The sequence below is a fragment of the Botrytis deweyae genome (assembly GCF_014898535.1).
Source record: "Botrytis deweyae strain B1 chromosome Unknown BDEW_014, whole genome shotgun sequence".
NCBI classification, from domain to species: domain Eukaryota; kingdom Fungi; phylum Ascomycota; class Leotiomycetes; order Helotiales; family Sclerotiniaceae; genus Botrytis; species Botrytis deweyae.
In genome coordinates this window covers 229,728-246,731 of record NW_024066221.1, presented here as the reverse complement: position 1 = coordinate 246,731, position 17,004 = coordinate 229,728, and the positions used below count along the sequence as shown (strand labels likewise).

General features: G+C 30.1%; 3 protein-coding genes across 3 annotated transcripts; all 3 read right to left on the bottom strand.

The window, feature by feature from the left end:
• Positions 1-302: 302 nt before the first annotated feature.
• On the bottom strand, positions 303-2,949 carry EAE98_006505 (uncharacterized protein; the record flags this gene model as incomplete). Its single annotated transcript, XM_038954128.1, has 6 exons — positions 303-428; positions 479-1,963; positions 2,016-2,047; positions 2,099-2,297; positions 2,347-2,725; positions 2,780-2,949. The coding sequence occupies 6 exons, from the start codon at positions 2,947-2,949 to the stop codon at positions 303-305; spliced, it is 2,391 nt and encodes a 796-aa protein (XP_038809373.1).
• Positions 2,950-3,581: 632 nt separating this feature from the next.
• On the bottom strand, positions 3,582-3,821 carry EAE98_006504 (uncharacterized protein; the record flags this gene model as incomplete). Its single annotated transcript, XM_038954127.1, has 1 exon — positions 3,582-3,821. The coding sequence occupies one exon, from the start codon at positions 3,819-3,821 to the stop codon at positions 3,582-3,584; it is 240 nt and encodes a 79-aa protein (XP_038809372.1).
• A 2,026-nt stretch (positions 3,822-5,847) lies between these two features.
• EAE98_006503 (uncharacterized protein) lies at positions 5,848-7,098 on the bottom strand (the record flags this gene model as incomplete). Its single annotated transcript, XM_038954126.1, has 1 exon — positions 5,848-7,098. One exon carries the CDS (start codon positions 7,096-7,098, stop codon positions 5,848-5,850), a length of 1,251 nt encoding a protein of 416 aa, XP_038809371.1.
• Positions 7,099-17,004: the final 9,906 nt, after the last annotated feature.

Genomic DNA, 17,004 nt, shown 5'->3' with positions numbered 1-17,004 from the left:
TCATACATCATCGCTCCGGAAGTCGTTGAGGTACAGTCTGTTAAAAACTTTTTAGAATGGTGGTGTGGGAACCGGTAGAATTTAACTTACCAGTCTTTCAATTATTCGTTCTCTTGCCCAGACTATGCAATAAGCGAATGCCACACAGAGGCATCCAACCAATAATAAAATTCCCCGCTCACGTTGCATTGGAAACCTTTAAGCTTTCTTGGGAAGCCTATTTTCTGGCTGCGACCTATAAATAAGCTTTGGACAAGCCATGCATTGGTAATCAACCAATCTTGGGAGTTAATTAGTGATCATCAACTGCCGTCCAAATTGGACTCAAATCCAGCTTCCTGAAAAGGAAAGTACGGATCGGATGAATATAATGAAGCCCCTGGATTAATGTAATTGCTGTTCCCTTGAAAATTGCTATCCCAAAGACTCTGCGTTTATTGATCAGTATGTATTCGGTGAGAAATAAATAATCACTTACCCAATCGAGACCGGTCGGATCATTCAAAATGTCTCCTATCATACCGATATTTGGTGTAGTAGAGTCACTTGGACTCTCCTCGAAGTTGTTCGATTGTAAGGAATACATGTGTGGAGTAGAATAATTTAGGGGATAGCCTTGGTGCGGAATGGAAGTGGAAAGAAGGTCGTGATGCTTAGGGGGTAAGGCATTAGGGTTAGATTCATTCGTCATCTCCTTTGCAACCTCTCTTTGGGTTTTATTTACGGTAGACCAATGATCAACTTTGTTTACCATGGCCTTTATTACCTTCGAAAATTTCATGGTATCTTCCGATGCGATCTCGGGATTGTCCCATATTTGGTAAGACTTGGATAAAGCGTGCGAAATATCTTTTATAGTCCAGTCGATTGGAAAATCCTGAAGGTCGATATCCATAGATTTTTCTTCGGCAGCCATCAACTGCCCAAGATAGAGACAAAGAAGTGTTGCAGCTAAGAGGAAATCGTAAGTCATTAAAGAAGATGTAATCCATTTCATTCCGTGTAACGGAGAACCCTGAGCTGTCTCGTTGTTCATGTAATTTTGATATTGTAGAATCAGCATTGAAGAATCGACGCACGCTTTGACAGAGTAAGAGTGCTTCTGCAATGATTCGGCTTCCGAGAGAAATTTACGATGAAGAAAACAACGTGCTTTAAGATAAGTCATTTCAATTGAGAACTTCCTTACTCTGAACATAAGAGAACCGCTTTCGAGATCGTGGATGGATCTGACTCGAAAAAAATCCGGGACCTCTCCAAGAGCGTCAAAGAGCAATTTTTCAAGTCTCATGACTTCATCATTAGAAAAAGGAGTAACAAGATTTGACGCGTCAAATATTTTACCAAATACCAAAAGAAGGCGATATTTAGAGAGTGCGTGGCTTATAGGTGATGATTCATACTCCAATCTAATGGGCGGTAATGCAACCATATTTTCATGAAGATCTTCGTCTAGGAGGTGATTGGGGGGCTTTGTATCATACGTCCCTTCGCTTATCATTCGAGGAAGTCCAACTTGACATGAAGTCTGAATATCAACAAGTAATATTGCACCCCATAGTCGACGTTGCATCTCACCACGGAAAACTGATATATTGGGGTAATGAGAGGCATCTCGATGCATACCCATTCTCATTGCTGCGCGGACAACCATCCCAAAAACCATCCAAGACCCAAATAGTGTATCCTTGCTTTCGCAATACTCACTGAGATAATACAGTAAAAGAGTGTCGACAGTATACAGTCCTGGTTCCGTGCAGTTACTACTTATGAGACACTGTACAGTTTTCTCACGATATAACCTGGTCCGCTGTTCTGTGTCCCGTACAGCCGAGTCTGATAGTGCTGAGATTGGGAAATCTCCTGTTCTTAATTCAAAGTTCGCGGCGAGGCATATTATGGAAAATAGTAATCCAATCCAGGAAATAGATTTTGAGTTGGGATTATCCCAAAACTCGGCGTACTACAAAAGAGTTAACGAATGAGCCGGTTTCTATATTAAGGAAAGTTCTCACCTCCTTTTTGAAAGTCGGCACATGAGTGATAACTATATGCTCGTTAGCGTTCAATCCCATCTCCACAGAATATGTTATTTTACAGGAAGCGTCAATCGCAGTGAAGTAGCGATCAACCAAGTTATCGACAAGAGGTTTCGACGGGAGACAAGCAAGAATAGATTCCCTCGAGGACTTTCTATTGTCTCCAAGAAGTAGCTTAGGCCCTTCATAAGTATTATTTCCACTAGCTGTACCCTGTGGCCATTCCTCAGATCCCAATGAGTCTTTCAAGCCGGCTATCTACGGAACTGTCAGATACTTATGGACTTATACGAAGAAGGATACATACATTCTCGAGTATTGCCGCCCAATGGGCCCCGCCAACATAATTCTGCACCTCATCTTCGACAGATATACGTCCGATGGAATCCGCACTTTCAGATATCGTAGCATCATCTGGCCATGAAAGTTCTCGGGGCTTAACGGTAGAGCTCCGAAAGCCAGGTGAGATGGTTGGTTTCGACGGCACTGTTGTATCTTTGGCTTGATTCATCAAAGTCACGACTAGCTCCTCTAGATGTTGGATTCGGTCTTGAACATCTTTTGGTTTCTCTCTGGTCCTCTGGGCATGAGATATCTTCGCACGTGAATTGTGGATATATGTGCATGATGAAGATAATTCTCTCTTGGAGCAATTATTGCAAGGGGAATTGCGGTCGCATTTTAATCTGGTTGGGTCAGAGTAAGGTCAATAAGGAGTAGATCAGATTTTATTCGCATACTTTCGAGTTCTACAAAAGGTGCATGACAATTGTGGCTTGAATCTTTGCCGACTTGCTTTGGGTACAACCTTCTTTTCCCGTGAATTATCCTCTGCATCGTCTTTGGGGGGGGAAGATTGTGATACAGTGTCTGGCAATTCTGAAGCAGTTGCGGGTACAAGATCGGCCATAATACTTGAGCATTAGCCTGTCACTAATGATGTATCACTGATATGCCAGGCAATCTTCAAAGGGGAGATACAAAACGGAAAATAGAGAACAGAATAATTGGCTGACTGATTGAGTGGCAGGCGGACGACAGCGGGGTTTCACGTGATGAGAATCAAGAACGACTAAATGATTTTCAACCTATCAAATTGAGGTAACCTTATTTGAACGGAGATAAATGTCAATCTCCGTTGACCCTCCGCTGACCATCCGCCGATTATCACGATTATCAGCCCCAAGGCGAAGATTGTTTTATGGTATTTACTTGATTTACGAAGTCGAAAAAGCGAATTCTCAACCAAATTTTTCATACCCAAATTCCATGTTCAGGACCTGAGACCCAAATAGATAGGCGACAAGAACGACGACATAGGAAGGAGCACGCAAGATTCGATATAACCAGTACGATTTCGGAGTTTCAATGTGAGGGTAGATGGCATGCACTTTGACTTCCTTTCTCTGTTGTCTAAGATCCTGCTTACAGTATAGCATTAAAGGTCCCTGTTATCCAGTATCACCTTGATATTCCTCATGTCCACAGCCAGGTCTCGTTTTGATCATTTCCACCATCATCAAGAAATGCTTATAAATCGTACTAGGAACTCCGGTACTCGTTGTGTTCATAATTATCATGAGCAGAAACAATGTTCTTGTTCTTCCAAAGTTTGGTAACACACTCCGGCAGTAGACTTCCTGGATCTACCAGTAATAGTGGTTGGCATGAAATTGCGGCAGATTGGGCAGGTACATAAGTCCCAATCCCAAGCGCGGATGTTGTTAAAGCTGCTTGTTTGGGATTAGGCGGTTTGCCTCTTCTGGCAACACATGCATACATGTGCTTGAAGATCTTATCATAGATATACATGGCACGCATATGGCAGGAGACCAGGAGGAAAAATCTGATGGGTGATCAAATCCTTGATTCATGAAGATGTACTTGATCAAATCGATAGTCGGGACTCGCCGTACATTTCGATATCAAGTTTTCCTGAGTCAGTGATCAAGCTGAGGTGTGTAGTATCCACCAGAGATCGCGTCAGACAGCAGGCGGGGTATTGTAGATCGAAAAGCTAATGTAAGAAGCAGACTTGCCCAAAAGCGTATCCCGAGATCACTATTGCCGTGAATAAATCGAGGGGCTACTTTCTACCATGCTCATACCGATCTACACCCGTTCTCGACAACTGGCGGATAAAGTGATCTTTTGCATCCCCAATCACTCTAGTATGATTATCAGAAGCATCTTCGTCAACAATGTGCAGACAACTTGAGTCATTCTCAAGGGGCGTGAGGTCTAGATCACAGCTTCGCAGTTGAATAAGTGCATCGATTTCTTGCCCACTAAAGCTGTACTCACTGGCTACCGTCGATGGGATATTGTAACGTCTAGTGTCAAATCAACCTAATCTTCCGAATGACCATGTGAGTTCAACTAAAACATGGAGTATTGCTGTATTCTGGCGGATCAAAGTGGATTTGTTTGCAGCCAACACAATTTTCAAATCCTTTATCATCTATAGTTCCAGAGGTGTTCTCGTGTTGGTAGTTTCATGGTCTTCTTGATCATGATAGGGCTGAGAAACGTTTTCGAAGTCGTTGGCGGATATTTCGCATCAACCAGGATTTCCACACCACTGTCTGGTTATAAGCTTTATTTCTATCATTGCCAACCTTGAGGCCCTGATATTACTCGTATAGAATATATCGCTACAGGGCTCAGCTGTTGGGACTCTTGAAGTGGCATAGTGCGTCACATTTTGCTGTTGAAAAATCGGCAATTGCCTGAACAGCTTTATACCCATTGAGCCTGAACTTTTGCACAACCATCACATGTTTGTAGGCCGCTTTCTCGAAGGCAACTAAGCTTTCGCGGATTACACGGATCCCAACCTTTATGTCGTCGGATCTTATTGCATTTTTTAGACATACTTGGAGCTGTGATTTGATGTAAGTACTTGTGTGTGATTAACAGCCACAGGTAACACTTCTGCACGAAGCGCTACGCACAGCGCGCTTGAGCTCTCTTTTCAAATCTTGATACTTTGTCTTCTGAAGATCAAAGGACCTTCTCTAAACAATTTCAATTGATCTGGCTTGCTCATCGAATCTGGTGGAATGATTGATTGTTTTTGTACTCGGAATAGAATGCCATTACATTGTCCTTCTTGTCTTCGCTCTTGCCCCCCTTCGTCATTAACTCGTCTCCATAAGACAATTCAAAACCGCAGGTATATATGCTATTTGTTTCATACACCAAAGTCAAATCACATTCTCACATTCTCACATTCTCACATTCTCACATTCTCACATTCTCACATTCTCACATTCTCACATTCTCACATTCTCACATTTACTTTTCACTCAAATACTAAAGTTATCACACTCCCCCCCCTCCCCTCCCCCCGCTCGATTATAAAGAGCCCCCTAAATCTGAATCATCAGGTTAACTGATGCACGCGACTGTAATCAAATTGCCAGCGTTGACATCGATACTTTGAAGATGATTGGAAAATGGAGATACTGCCGCGATCACGCGGGCAGTCTTTAAGGATCTGGGAAGGGAGTTCCGTTCAAGGTGTTGGAATTAGAAGTGAATAATAAGTAGTGCTATGTGAATGCGATGGAAGCTGGGAAATGAGTGTTATTTTTCTTTAAGAGAATTCTCAGTTGTATTATTTCACATGCATATTCAAATTCTCCACTGTCTTAATATAACGTCTCGCATTGCACTATCTAATATCTATATCTTTATCCAAAGTCACGCATTATTACCATCATCGTCGTCGTCGCCGGTTTCATCTAGTATCCCCCAGAACGTAGTATAGCGTAGTACACAAAGTCGTTCCTCTACTTTCTCAGACTTAATATCTGCGGCGGCCTAGTGGTCCCTGTCCATATGGATCATTGCGATAAGCAGCTGGTAGATATCCGAGTGGGAGTTGACCTCCTTGGGATAGAGAACCATTGCTCGTGCTCATTGCAAGTCGATTTGGTAGACCTCCTGGTCCATAGAGGGTGCTGAGCTGAGGTGTTACTCCGGATGAGTGATATCCGCTGGATGTGTGACGGCCACTGGTTGAGAGATGGCCACTGGATGAGAGATGGCCACTGGATGAGTGATGGCCACTGGATGAGTGATGGCCACTGGATGAGTGATGGCCATTTGACGTATGGTGACTTGATGTTCCAGAAACATGATAAGAGGGCCAAGCGTTGTTTACCATTGCCATAAGTCTCTCAACGTCACCTACCCGCTCGAAACTATAAAGAACACTTTCAACTGAGGAAATATTTGGCATGCGTCCCTGACCTGCTAGTGCTTTTGCAATTCCTGGGTGAACTTCATGACTCGCTGGTATATTAGGTGGCGGGATTACGGGAGCGACTGTTGGGTCCAATCCGTGTTTCTTGGCGTACTCTTGGACTATAGTCTTTGCATAATCTAGTCGTAAACGATTGCCTGCGTCATAGATCGGGCCCCACCATCCAGCATCGAGAGTTCCCATGTAAAAGCCGCCTTTACCTTCAGCAAGAAGGTCATCGGTGCACAAATGATTCCCGCCATTACAGACATATCCTTGTTTGACTCGCTCCCAGCTGAACCCAGCAGGGCATGGTCCGGCATAGACAATGAAGTTGCGGACCCATTCGTCCTGTTTCTTCTTCTCTTCATAATTCATCTCCTGGTATCTGACTTGTTGAGAGGCCATATTAATATCATGCTGAGACTTAAACATGCTCTTCGCATCTGGAGGAGCAGTTGTTGCTGCGCGCATCATGCTTGGCTGTCTTGAGCTTGGTGATGATTGTTGGTCTCTGTTGAGCTGAGTATGATTATGAGAACCTGAAGTGTGTCCACGGGAAGAAGAAGCCTGTCCATCTCTTTGAAGTAAAGTGTGCTGTTGAGACAAACCTTTATTTGTCGATTTATTGTCTCTTTCGAGTGTGGTGTATGCTTTTGGGACAGCGGAAGAAGATGGTCGATTGGAGGAAGGAACTTTGGAGTGAGAGGAAGAAAGCTTGCTGGAAGTATTGCTACTTTGAGGAGGTTTGGTGCGAGTGTCCACAGGATTATAGACTGTTGCTTTGTCGTAAATGTCTCTGGAAGACATGGCAACTGATAGTCGGTGTCTTGTTTATTTGTTAGTCTGTATCTGGAAATATTGGTATAGAGTTCGTTCGATGTCTGGTATCTGTTGCATGAAGAAGAGGAGGAAGTCGGGAAGAAGGAGGCTTTATATAAGAATCTGGGAGAGAGAAAGATACAAGTAGAAGAATATACTGAATGTGTGAATGTGTGAATCTTTGAGCGAACAAGACAGAAAACTCTGTAAATGTTGTCAACATTATGTATATTGGATTCATAATTGCAGTATCCCACTTGAGATCCAATTGTGATTGTTGAGGTTTGATATCTTGAACATTGATACTATATACACTATAATACAAAATATTGGTATTAATGTGATTAACAAGCAAAATCCTCCTGATATCGAATGTCTTCTATCAACCTAAGCTAGCCGGTTAAGACTTCCTCCCTCTAGACCAAATTTGACCCAGACCAAAGCTACTGTTCTCACCAATCAAGGCTTTGTCGTCACAGAATGACGTATGGAAATATTTTGACGCATATCTGAATGGTTTCGATTCTGAATACTTGAATTGTTGACCAGAGGTGTGACCAGAGGTGTGACCAGAGGTCAAAAATAGCCCAGAGCCTTCGGGAAGAAATGGGTTGTCTCTTTGACTTTGAGAAGCATCGCATTCATCCACCAAGAACAAACAATTGCGCATCAAATCAATGTAATTATGGTTTGATTGTAATCATTTGGCAAAAGAAATTTTAGCCATCAGCTAAAATTTAACTTGACTTCGTATACGTTGAAATACGGGAGTGAGTTTCAGCTGAATCTCCAAAATGACTCTTTGATCATTATTTTTCACATTTCAAATAGTTCCTGGATGACTGCGAATGCTCGGAGAAGAGCAAATATCCTTTACAAACACCATATAACAGTTCTATACAATAGCATTGAAAGTCTCTGCAGACTGTATGTGTAATTCGACCTAAGTTTGAAGTTTTAGTGCAAGTTCCAGAATGGGTGCTGGGAGAATGTATTAATATTTGACTAGAAGTAGTCGATCATTCCAGCAATGATGCATGGTTTTGCATTCTTGAAAACGCCAGTGGAAGTATGTGTCTTCGAAGCACTTCTACCTTTTCATAAGTTTGCAACAGTCTCGAAGAGGATTTAATGCAAGAATGTATAGAATGCATGGTGGGCGAGACTCGTCGAGGCACCACTAGCTAGGTAGTTGCATAAAACCAAAAGCTTGATTCGAGTTCTTATAGGATTTCGGACTTAACAGTAGCCTCAAACTAATCTATATATGGGTGACGAGCTAAACCAAATCGACGCACATACCCACCGTCATTTTCACCATTTAGGAATTGAAGTGTTAAGGCTACCGTGCGTAAGTGTAGCATCAGCCTGTAATGAGGGATACTGTAACCTTAGTGAGTAGGCAATTGACCGATAATCTCAAGCTTTTTGAGATGGAGAAGACTGAAATTGTAAGTGTGAGCTGGAATTTCATATCAATGGAGTGAAATAGAACGAAAGATGCGTATCGAATTTGGAATCACAAACGAAAACATGATGTTGAAGACCACCTTATTGAAAATTTCCATACGAGTGTAGCATCAGATGTTTTTGAGGAACCACTTTTGTTCCTGACGTAGATGCAACCTAAGTCACTTAACATCATAGGGCTGACCAACGACTCTCAGCTATCCAATCATTGACAACATTCAGGGAGCGGGAGAAGCGCAAAGATCATACTGTAAAAACTCGATAAACTGAGATCCTACTTAACTATATTTAGTTTAGCATATTATCGATCTCTCTAGCCGGACTTATTGAAATCCGATATTTTTTTTACTTTTTCTAATTATTTATTATTACGGAGGTAATAGCTATATCTAATGGTCACTTTGATCTAGGAATAGGTATGTAGAGTAATAATAAACTAGATTGATTTGAGGTATAATTTTAATGATTATATCTGCTTTATATATTTTGATCGGGTGAGGTACTTATTTAATTAGGTATATAGAGTATACAAATAAAATAAATAAAATAGTATTAATAATTATGGAAGTGAGTATTTTAAAGGAATATTGGGATTAGTATTTATAAGATTATATTATATAGTAAATTCTGTAATATACCTTTCAGATCGCTAGGTGTTTTGATGGTTATATTAAGTAATCTATATAATAAATAAACAAAAAATTCTTAGAAAATAAATAATGTAAATATCGGTGAGTGTTTTATTTGGATGGTTGCTGTAAATTTATTTACTAGATAAACTTATTTATTAAATAAAAAAATATAAGATATATAAATATATAAAGTTTTCTACAAAAGAAAAGAGTAAATTGTATTATTAATCTGGACAATCTGTGAGAAAGTAATGATATTGAAATGAAGGAATTAATCTTTTGGATTAATATATATTAGAAGATCTGAATTATATTAATTATTATTAGCTAAATATTTGTATCAATTTATTTGATCGATTTGTATATACAATACTTTTATAACAGTAATAGAATTAAATAGAAATCAATAGATTTTAGAAGATATAATAAATCAAAATGATTATAAAAGGGAGATAATTCCCTTTTCTTAATCTTTATATTTAATAATTCAATACATTCTTTAAATATACCTTTTTTTATTAGAAAATCCCTTGATTTTATTAATATTTCTGATTAATATACAATTACCTTCCTATATAATATATCAAAAAGTAATATTCGATTTGATAGATTTAGTATTTAATATATTTTTACTTAGTTATTACCTCCTACTAAGATTTAATTGTTTTTTAATAGAAAGACTTTACAAATAAAGCCTTTTTTTAATGAATTTTAACAAAATTCTGATAATAACTTTTTGAAAAAAGTTGAAGCTATTTATGATTGCTGGATTGAAATAAATAAATATTATATAATAATTATTCCTGCAGAATATGATAATTTTTTTATCGATAATATGAATAAAAATCATTTTTTTAATCTTCCTTTTAATAATAAGAATTCCTTATTGAAAATCTTTTTCTTCTCAAATAAATCCATTTTCATATCTAGATTAAATAAATCCCGGATATCTATTTATAAAGCTTATAATAAATATAAATGAAAAGATTTTAAATATAATCTTAGAAATAAAAATATATAAAACTCTATTCCCTATACAAAATATTTTTTTTTTTTTTTAATTATTATAAAAAGTATAATAAATATTTCAAATAAAGAAATGCTTTTTTTCTTTAATGCTAAAAGTATATTATATATATTTATATATCTTTTCTGATATATTTAAAATCTTTAGCTATTTGATTATTAAAATTTTGTAATTCTGAATTTATAGTACTTTTTAAAAAAATATATTTTAATCTTTTTATATTATTATAATCTATTAATGTATTTTTTAAAGAATTATTTTAAATTAGAAATCGGTTTGTATTGTAATAATAATTATATTAATAATAATTAAAAAAAATAGTAAGTTTATTAATCTTAATTCTTTCTTATTACCAACACAAGTTATATCTTCTCCCCCTATTCAATCATTGCGATTATCCATCCATCCACCCCTCTCATCAAAATTATTACCTTTCTTTTTAATTAAAAAATAAAGATTCTTTTCCCATCCTCAAATTCTCTACAATTAAATATATAAAAGTCGAAGTATATATTTTTATAATAAGTTTAAAGACTTAATTACAATCCGCTCGTTCTACTTCAAAAAGTAAAAATAAGATAATATTTGATATTAATAATAATAATAATTTTAATGATGAATATAATACTATTAATAAAAATAATATAATTAATTTTAATAATAAGTTAATTAATAAAAGAAAATAGATTAATTTAATAAATTTCAATTTTAAATATACTAAAAGGAAATATATATTAAAAGGAAAAGTTTCTATTTGATTTTATTAATTCTAATGCTTATATTTTATAGATTTAAAAGGAATATAAAGTAATTAAATTTTTATTATAATAAGTTTTTAATTAATCTATTTATTATTATTTCTACTATAAGCAAATATGTAAAATGGAAATTTTTCTTTGAATATTTCTAATATAGTCATATATTCTATATATTGATATGTTTTAGTTTAATAATAATCCTTTTATTTTCTTTTATTATTAATCTAATTATTTACTAGTTATCACAAAAAATCATAACTAATTATTTAATTATAAAATTGATTTCTTTAAGGAATTATAATATAACTAATATTTCTTTTAACATATATTCAATATTAAGTAATTTAGTTTTGATAATAGATATAATAATTATATCTTATTTTAAAGCTTTTTATATTATTGATTTATTAAATAATAAGATTATAAAACCTTAAAATAATCTTTGTAATTTCTTATTATTAGTAAATGAAATATCTAAAAAGAATAAAAGCTATGGAATCTATTTTTGATTATATTTAATTGAGTAGTATTTTATATTCTAGAAATACTATATATAATAATCAATTACTTTTATATAATCCAAAAATGGGTTAGTTAGAAAGTAACTAAATTACAAAACTATAAATATAATATCTGCTTTAATTGTGATTATAGTATATAGTATTAATTCTATCTTCTCTTAATAAATTTATATAAATATGATAGTTGCGATTCCATTGTATTTTATGAATTTTATTATTGATAAAGGTGTATATACATTATTATTATTAAAATTAAACTTTTTTATAATCTTCTTAATATAAATATTATATGCTAATTAGAGTTTTTTTATTTTTTAATTACAAATAATCTAGATACTCAAAAATTATTCTATATTATCTAAATCTTTTAATTTATAGGCAGTTTTGATATTAAAGATAATATTATTAGCTATTAATATATTCTTATAGTAATATATAATTTATATATTGTTTACAAAGAATAATATCAAAATAATCTAATTTGAATTTGTGAAAAGATAGGGTTCCTTTTTATATTAATTTAGATCTAGATTTTTAAGTATTTTACTAAAATCTTTAAATTATAATATAAGGGAATCTTAGAGATTATATAATATATAATCAAGAATTATATATTTATTTAATTTCTTAAATCTATTTAGTAAATAGTAAACTATAGGTATATCTAATGGATTCTTATAAGTATTAACAAATATATTAATAATATCAAATTATTTTATTTTTAAATTATATTTTATTATCAGTATTATTATAATTCTAAATAATCTTCTAGCGAATGTTATAATATAAATTAACTTAATTATATTTTTTATTTGAAAATTATTATAAATAACTAATCTAGTTTGATATTGTATTAAAAATCTCTATTCATTATATTTATATATAAATATCTATTATAATAATATTAGGATAATTAATACATTTTATACATTGATTTTATATTATATTTTATAATCTTTTAGATTATTAATCTCAATCTTATATTTGTATTTAAATCATTTTCTTAAAAAGTAATTCTTGAATTAATAATAGTATTGAAATGATTTGAATAACCCTAATAAATACAAATTGAATAGCTTTTTTAGAATTCCTTTCTCAAATATATTAAAAGGGTTTAGTTTTATTTATATAATAAAAACGATTATATTATATATAATAACAAATAAATAGATATTCCCCTATATATCCATATTTGAGTAATTAGGCCAAAATATTAAATAGAAATCTTTAATATAGAAATTATTTTCTAATAATAAGTTTATAATAAAAGTATTTATAAATATATAATCACTTATAGAAGAATTATTTTACAATCTTTTTTATTATTGGATTTAATAATAATAATTTATAAATATATTAATATTAGAAATTGTATTATCAAAAGTAAAGGATTGATATTTAAATGGATTAAGAGTTGGGTAAGGGATTTCGATTTTTATAATTCTTTATCTTTTGGATTCTCAATTAAAAAAAAGTAGAATTTCATTTTTCTTAAATTAATTAATTATATATATTAAAGAAAATAATCTTTTTAATAATATTATTTTCTCTATAATATAGATATTTATAATATTAATAAAATAAATATTTGAATTACTCTTATACTTTCTGTATATAATTTGGGTAATACTATTAGTATATTTATATTCCATATTTTCAGGTTAATTATTATAGTTGCTTGGTATTGGAGTAGAATTTATAAATTCCTGTGATTAATTAATAATAGTTATTTATTCTTGAATTCGGTTTTCTATCTTTAGAATCTCTTTAGAATATAAAATCTTATGTATATTATTATTTTCAATATTTCTATATAAACTTTTATTTTTTAGAGATATTCCCGAGTTCTATTTGTATTGAGGTATATCTGAAGTATATATAGTAATATTAATAAAATCAATAGTAATATATAAAAAAGTCATTATATTATTCTCTTAATCGATAATTATATTATCGATATTGATTATTTATTGAATATCAAAAGTTAGTACAAATTGCTATAGTTTTTAATTTATATATATATCAATAATTTTATTTGATTAATTCATTTTGTATATCCTTTTTTTAAAGAAAGTAATATTTCAAATAATAATAATTTGCTTAAGCTTGGATATTCAGATATAATAGATTAGGGAATCTAATATATATTCAACAAAATATTTAATATTTGCTCTAGGGTTAGTTTTATAAATTCTTTTATTTATACCTAATTCTCTTTCTTTATTCAGAGGGTATACCCTATATCTATATCGATATATTCTATTTCAATTTAAATAAAAATCAATAATTAAGTGATTTATAATCATTAGAATAGATAATTGTAGATATTTTTGGAATTAAATATCTAGTATTTCATTTAGAGATTTAAATGATTGAGTTTTGAGAGGATTAATATTATATAGATAAATAGCAATTTATATTATTTTAATTTATAAAAGATTAGGTATATTTATAAAGATTTGTATTTTGATTTATTTAGTAATTATCTTTTATTCTGTTTATTCTGATTTACCATTTGATTTATATATATTTAATGGGGATAATTTAAGTTCTATATCTTCAATTTTAATCCAATTTTCGAATACAATATTTCCTATAATATTAATAATTAAAGTATCGTTATTCTACTTGATATAGATTATTAAGAGATTATACTTTCTGAATATTTAAGTGAGGAAGTTCTAGATTATATTGAATATTTCAAAATGAATCTTTTGATATAATAGAAAACTAAAAATCTTTCTATTAAATATATTTTTGATAATTAAAAACTAAAATACTCCTATATATATATATAGAAAATCAAATAAATCCCATTATATTTTGTAAAAGGGATATAATAATCAGAATTTATTAAAAGCTTATAATATCATTTGTTTTATATATATATATAAATAATTAATATATTCAATTTTAAAGAATTCTTTAATCTTTATATTCCTTACTAAAAAAACGAAATGTTTGAGAACTTTTTTATTTAAATATTTTGATTATTTATATCAGAATTGTATAAAATCCTTTTGAGGTTTAGGTGAATTTTTTGATTGGTGAAATAATCTTTTGATATTGGAATTGAGTATAGAATATATCAGAAGATTTGGATTTATAAATATTATATTCAGATTAATTAAATAGAAGGAAAGTAGTTTATATTCTAGGAATAAGAGATTATCTTTATAAGTATAATGAGTGATAATATAATTGTTTTTAAAATTATTTTTTTGTAATATAAAATCTATTTTTAAAAATTATATTTTAATATCTAAAAGTTTTATTTTTGAAATAATATTAATATAAAATCCAGGAATATATGTAATATTAAAGAGGATTAGATTACCTTTTGAGCTTTAAGGTTTTTGAAGAATATTCTTGATTATGTAAATATCTTATTTAATAATCTATATTTTTAATATTCCTATTTTAATGTAATTTAATGTTAATAAAGGTATATATTTATATTTATTAAAAAGATTAATATTATTAATAAAATGTATTATATTATTATTAAAAAGTATAATATTATTAAAAAGTTAATAAAATGAATTAGAAATAGTGATATAAATTCTATAATTAATAGAATCTTGAATAAGACAGGTAATTATTCTTGATTTAGAATTTTATAAATTATAAAATTAAAAATTACTACTTTTTGAATTAATCTATCCTTTCTATTTCTATACTTTATATATATTCAACTATTAATTATCCTTAATCCTTTTTTATATATCATTACATTCCTTTTCTATTAATAAAATCAGATTTTGAGAATTATATTTCTTAATAAATGCAAATTCTATTATTTAATATATCTTAGAATAATAACTCCCACCTACCTTTTTATTCTTTTAATTAGATTTTAATCTACAAGAATATTTATATCGACCATTTACCCTTTTAAAATCTCTTTTCCAAATATTATTTTGCTTTTTTTATAAATTATTAGGATTTTACTTAGGTTTAGAATTGATAATTGAAAATAATACTCTTGCCTTTAAAAGTTAAAAAATTCTAATAAACTAAATCACCAAAGATATTCCCGAATTGTTTTAGAAAGTAATTAGGAATTCCGAATTGATTATTGATTTTGATTTGAATAAATATAATACTCACCCAAATAAAAAGCATACATACTCCCACAGTTTACAGAAAATTGATAATTACTAAGTTATCTTCTATTTTAATATAATATAATTTTATAATTATATAAATTCTAATCCATTCATTATACCACTTAATTAGATTGATTTGATCTACAATTACTTACTAAAGAATATTTTGATATTCTTAAATAATAACAGATTTTGCAATTGTTATAATAGATACAAATTTATCCTATAGCTTCTAAATAATTATTTTAAATAATAAAACTTTAATATTATTGTTTTTAAAAATAAATTTTATAAAATAAAATATATCCATTATTTTCCATAATCTATTCATAAACATCCTGATATGATTTATACATAATATTATACTTATCTCTCTAATATTAATATTTTTTTTGAAATATAAAATACTTAATTAAGATATCTTGAAAAATAATTGTTTTAAACCTTACAAACTTAAGTATTAGTTTTTTAAAAGATAATAATAAAATCATTTTAATATTTCCTTTTAAATCCTTCTATTGAGATTATTCATAAATATTAAGATTAGAGAAATACTTTACTTGATTATTCAAATTATATTTTCTTATAAAATCAATAATTATAATAAGTTTAGATAGATTTTTAATAAACTAGTTTTTATTATAAATATAGATTAATTAATAAAAAGTTTTTTTATTTTTCGAAAATTCTTTAGAATTAATTGAAATAATCAGAATAGATTTGGAATTAGATAATTTAATATTCTTTTAAATACTTTTTGATATACAAAAGCATTATAAATTTAAAAACCATTTTGATTAATATCCACAAATAACGAATTAAGTAATTTCTGAGGAATTGGATTTTAATATAATAAAGTTATAAAGAGGTATAAAAGAAAATATATATAAATTAAAATGATTAAAAGATATATATATATAATAAGAGTATAGTATAAGTATTAATTGGGTTTATAATTATTATAAAGATAATAACTATATTTAATGGTTATTTTGATCTAGAAATAAATATATAGAATAATAATAAACTAAATTAACTTAAGATATAATTCTAATAATTATATCTGTTTTAATACCCTGATTGAATAAGGTACTCGCCTAATTAGGTATATAAAGCATATAAATGAAATGAATGAAATAGTATTAATAATCATGAGAATAAGTATTCTAAAGGAGTACCAGGATTAGTGCTTATAAGGTTATATTATACAGTGAATTCCGTAACATTTATATACTTAAAATATGTAAATTATTTTTTGAAATTAGAAATTAGAAAAAAAATTGATTTTGATTTTTTTCTATTATTAATTACTAATAAGATCTTTAATTTGAAAGCAAAATATTGATTGTTAATTTAATAATAATTTATTAAAGTTCT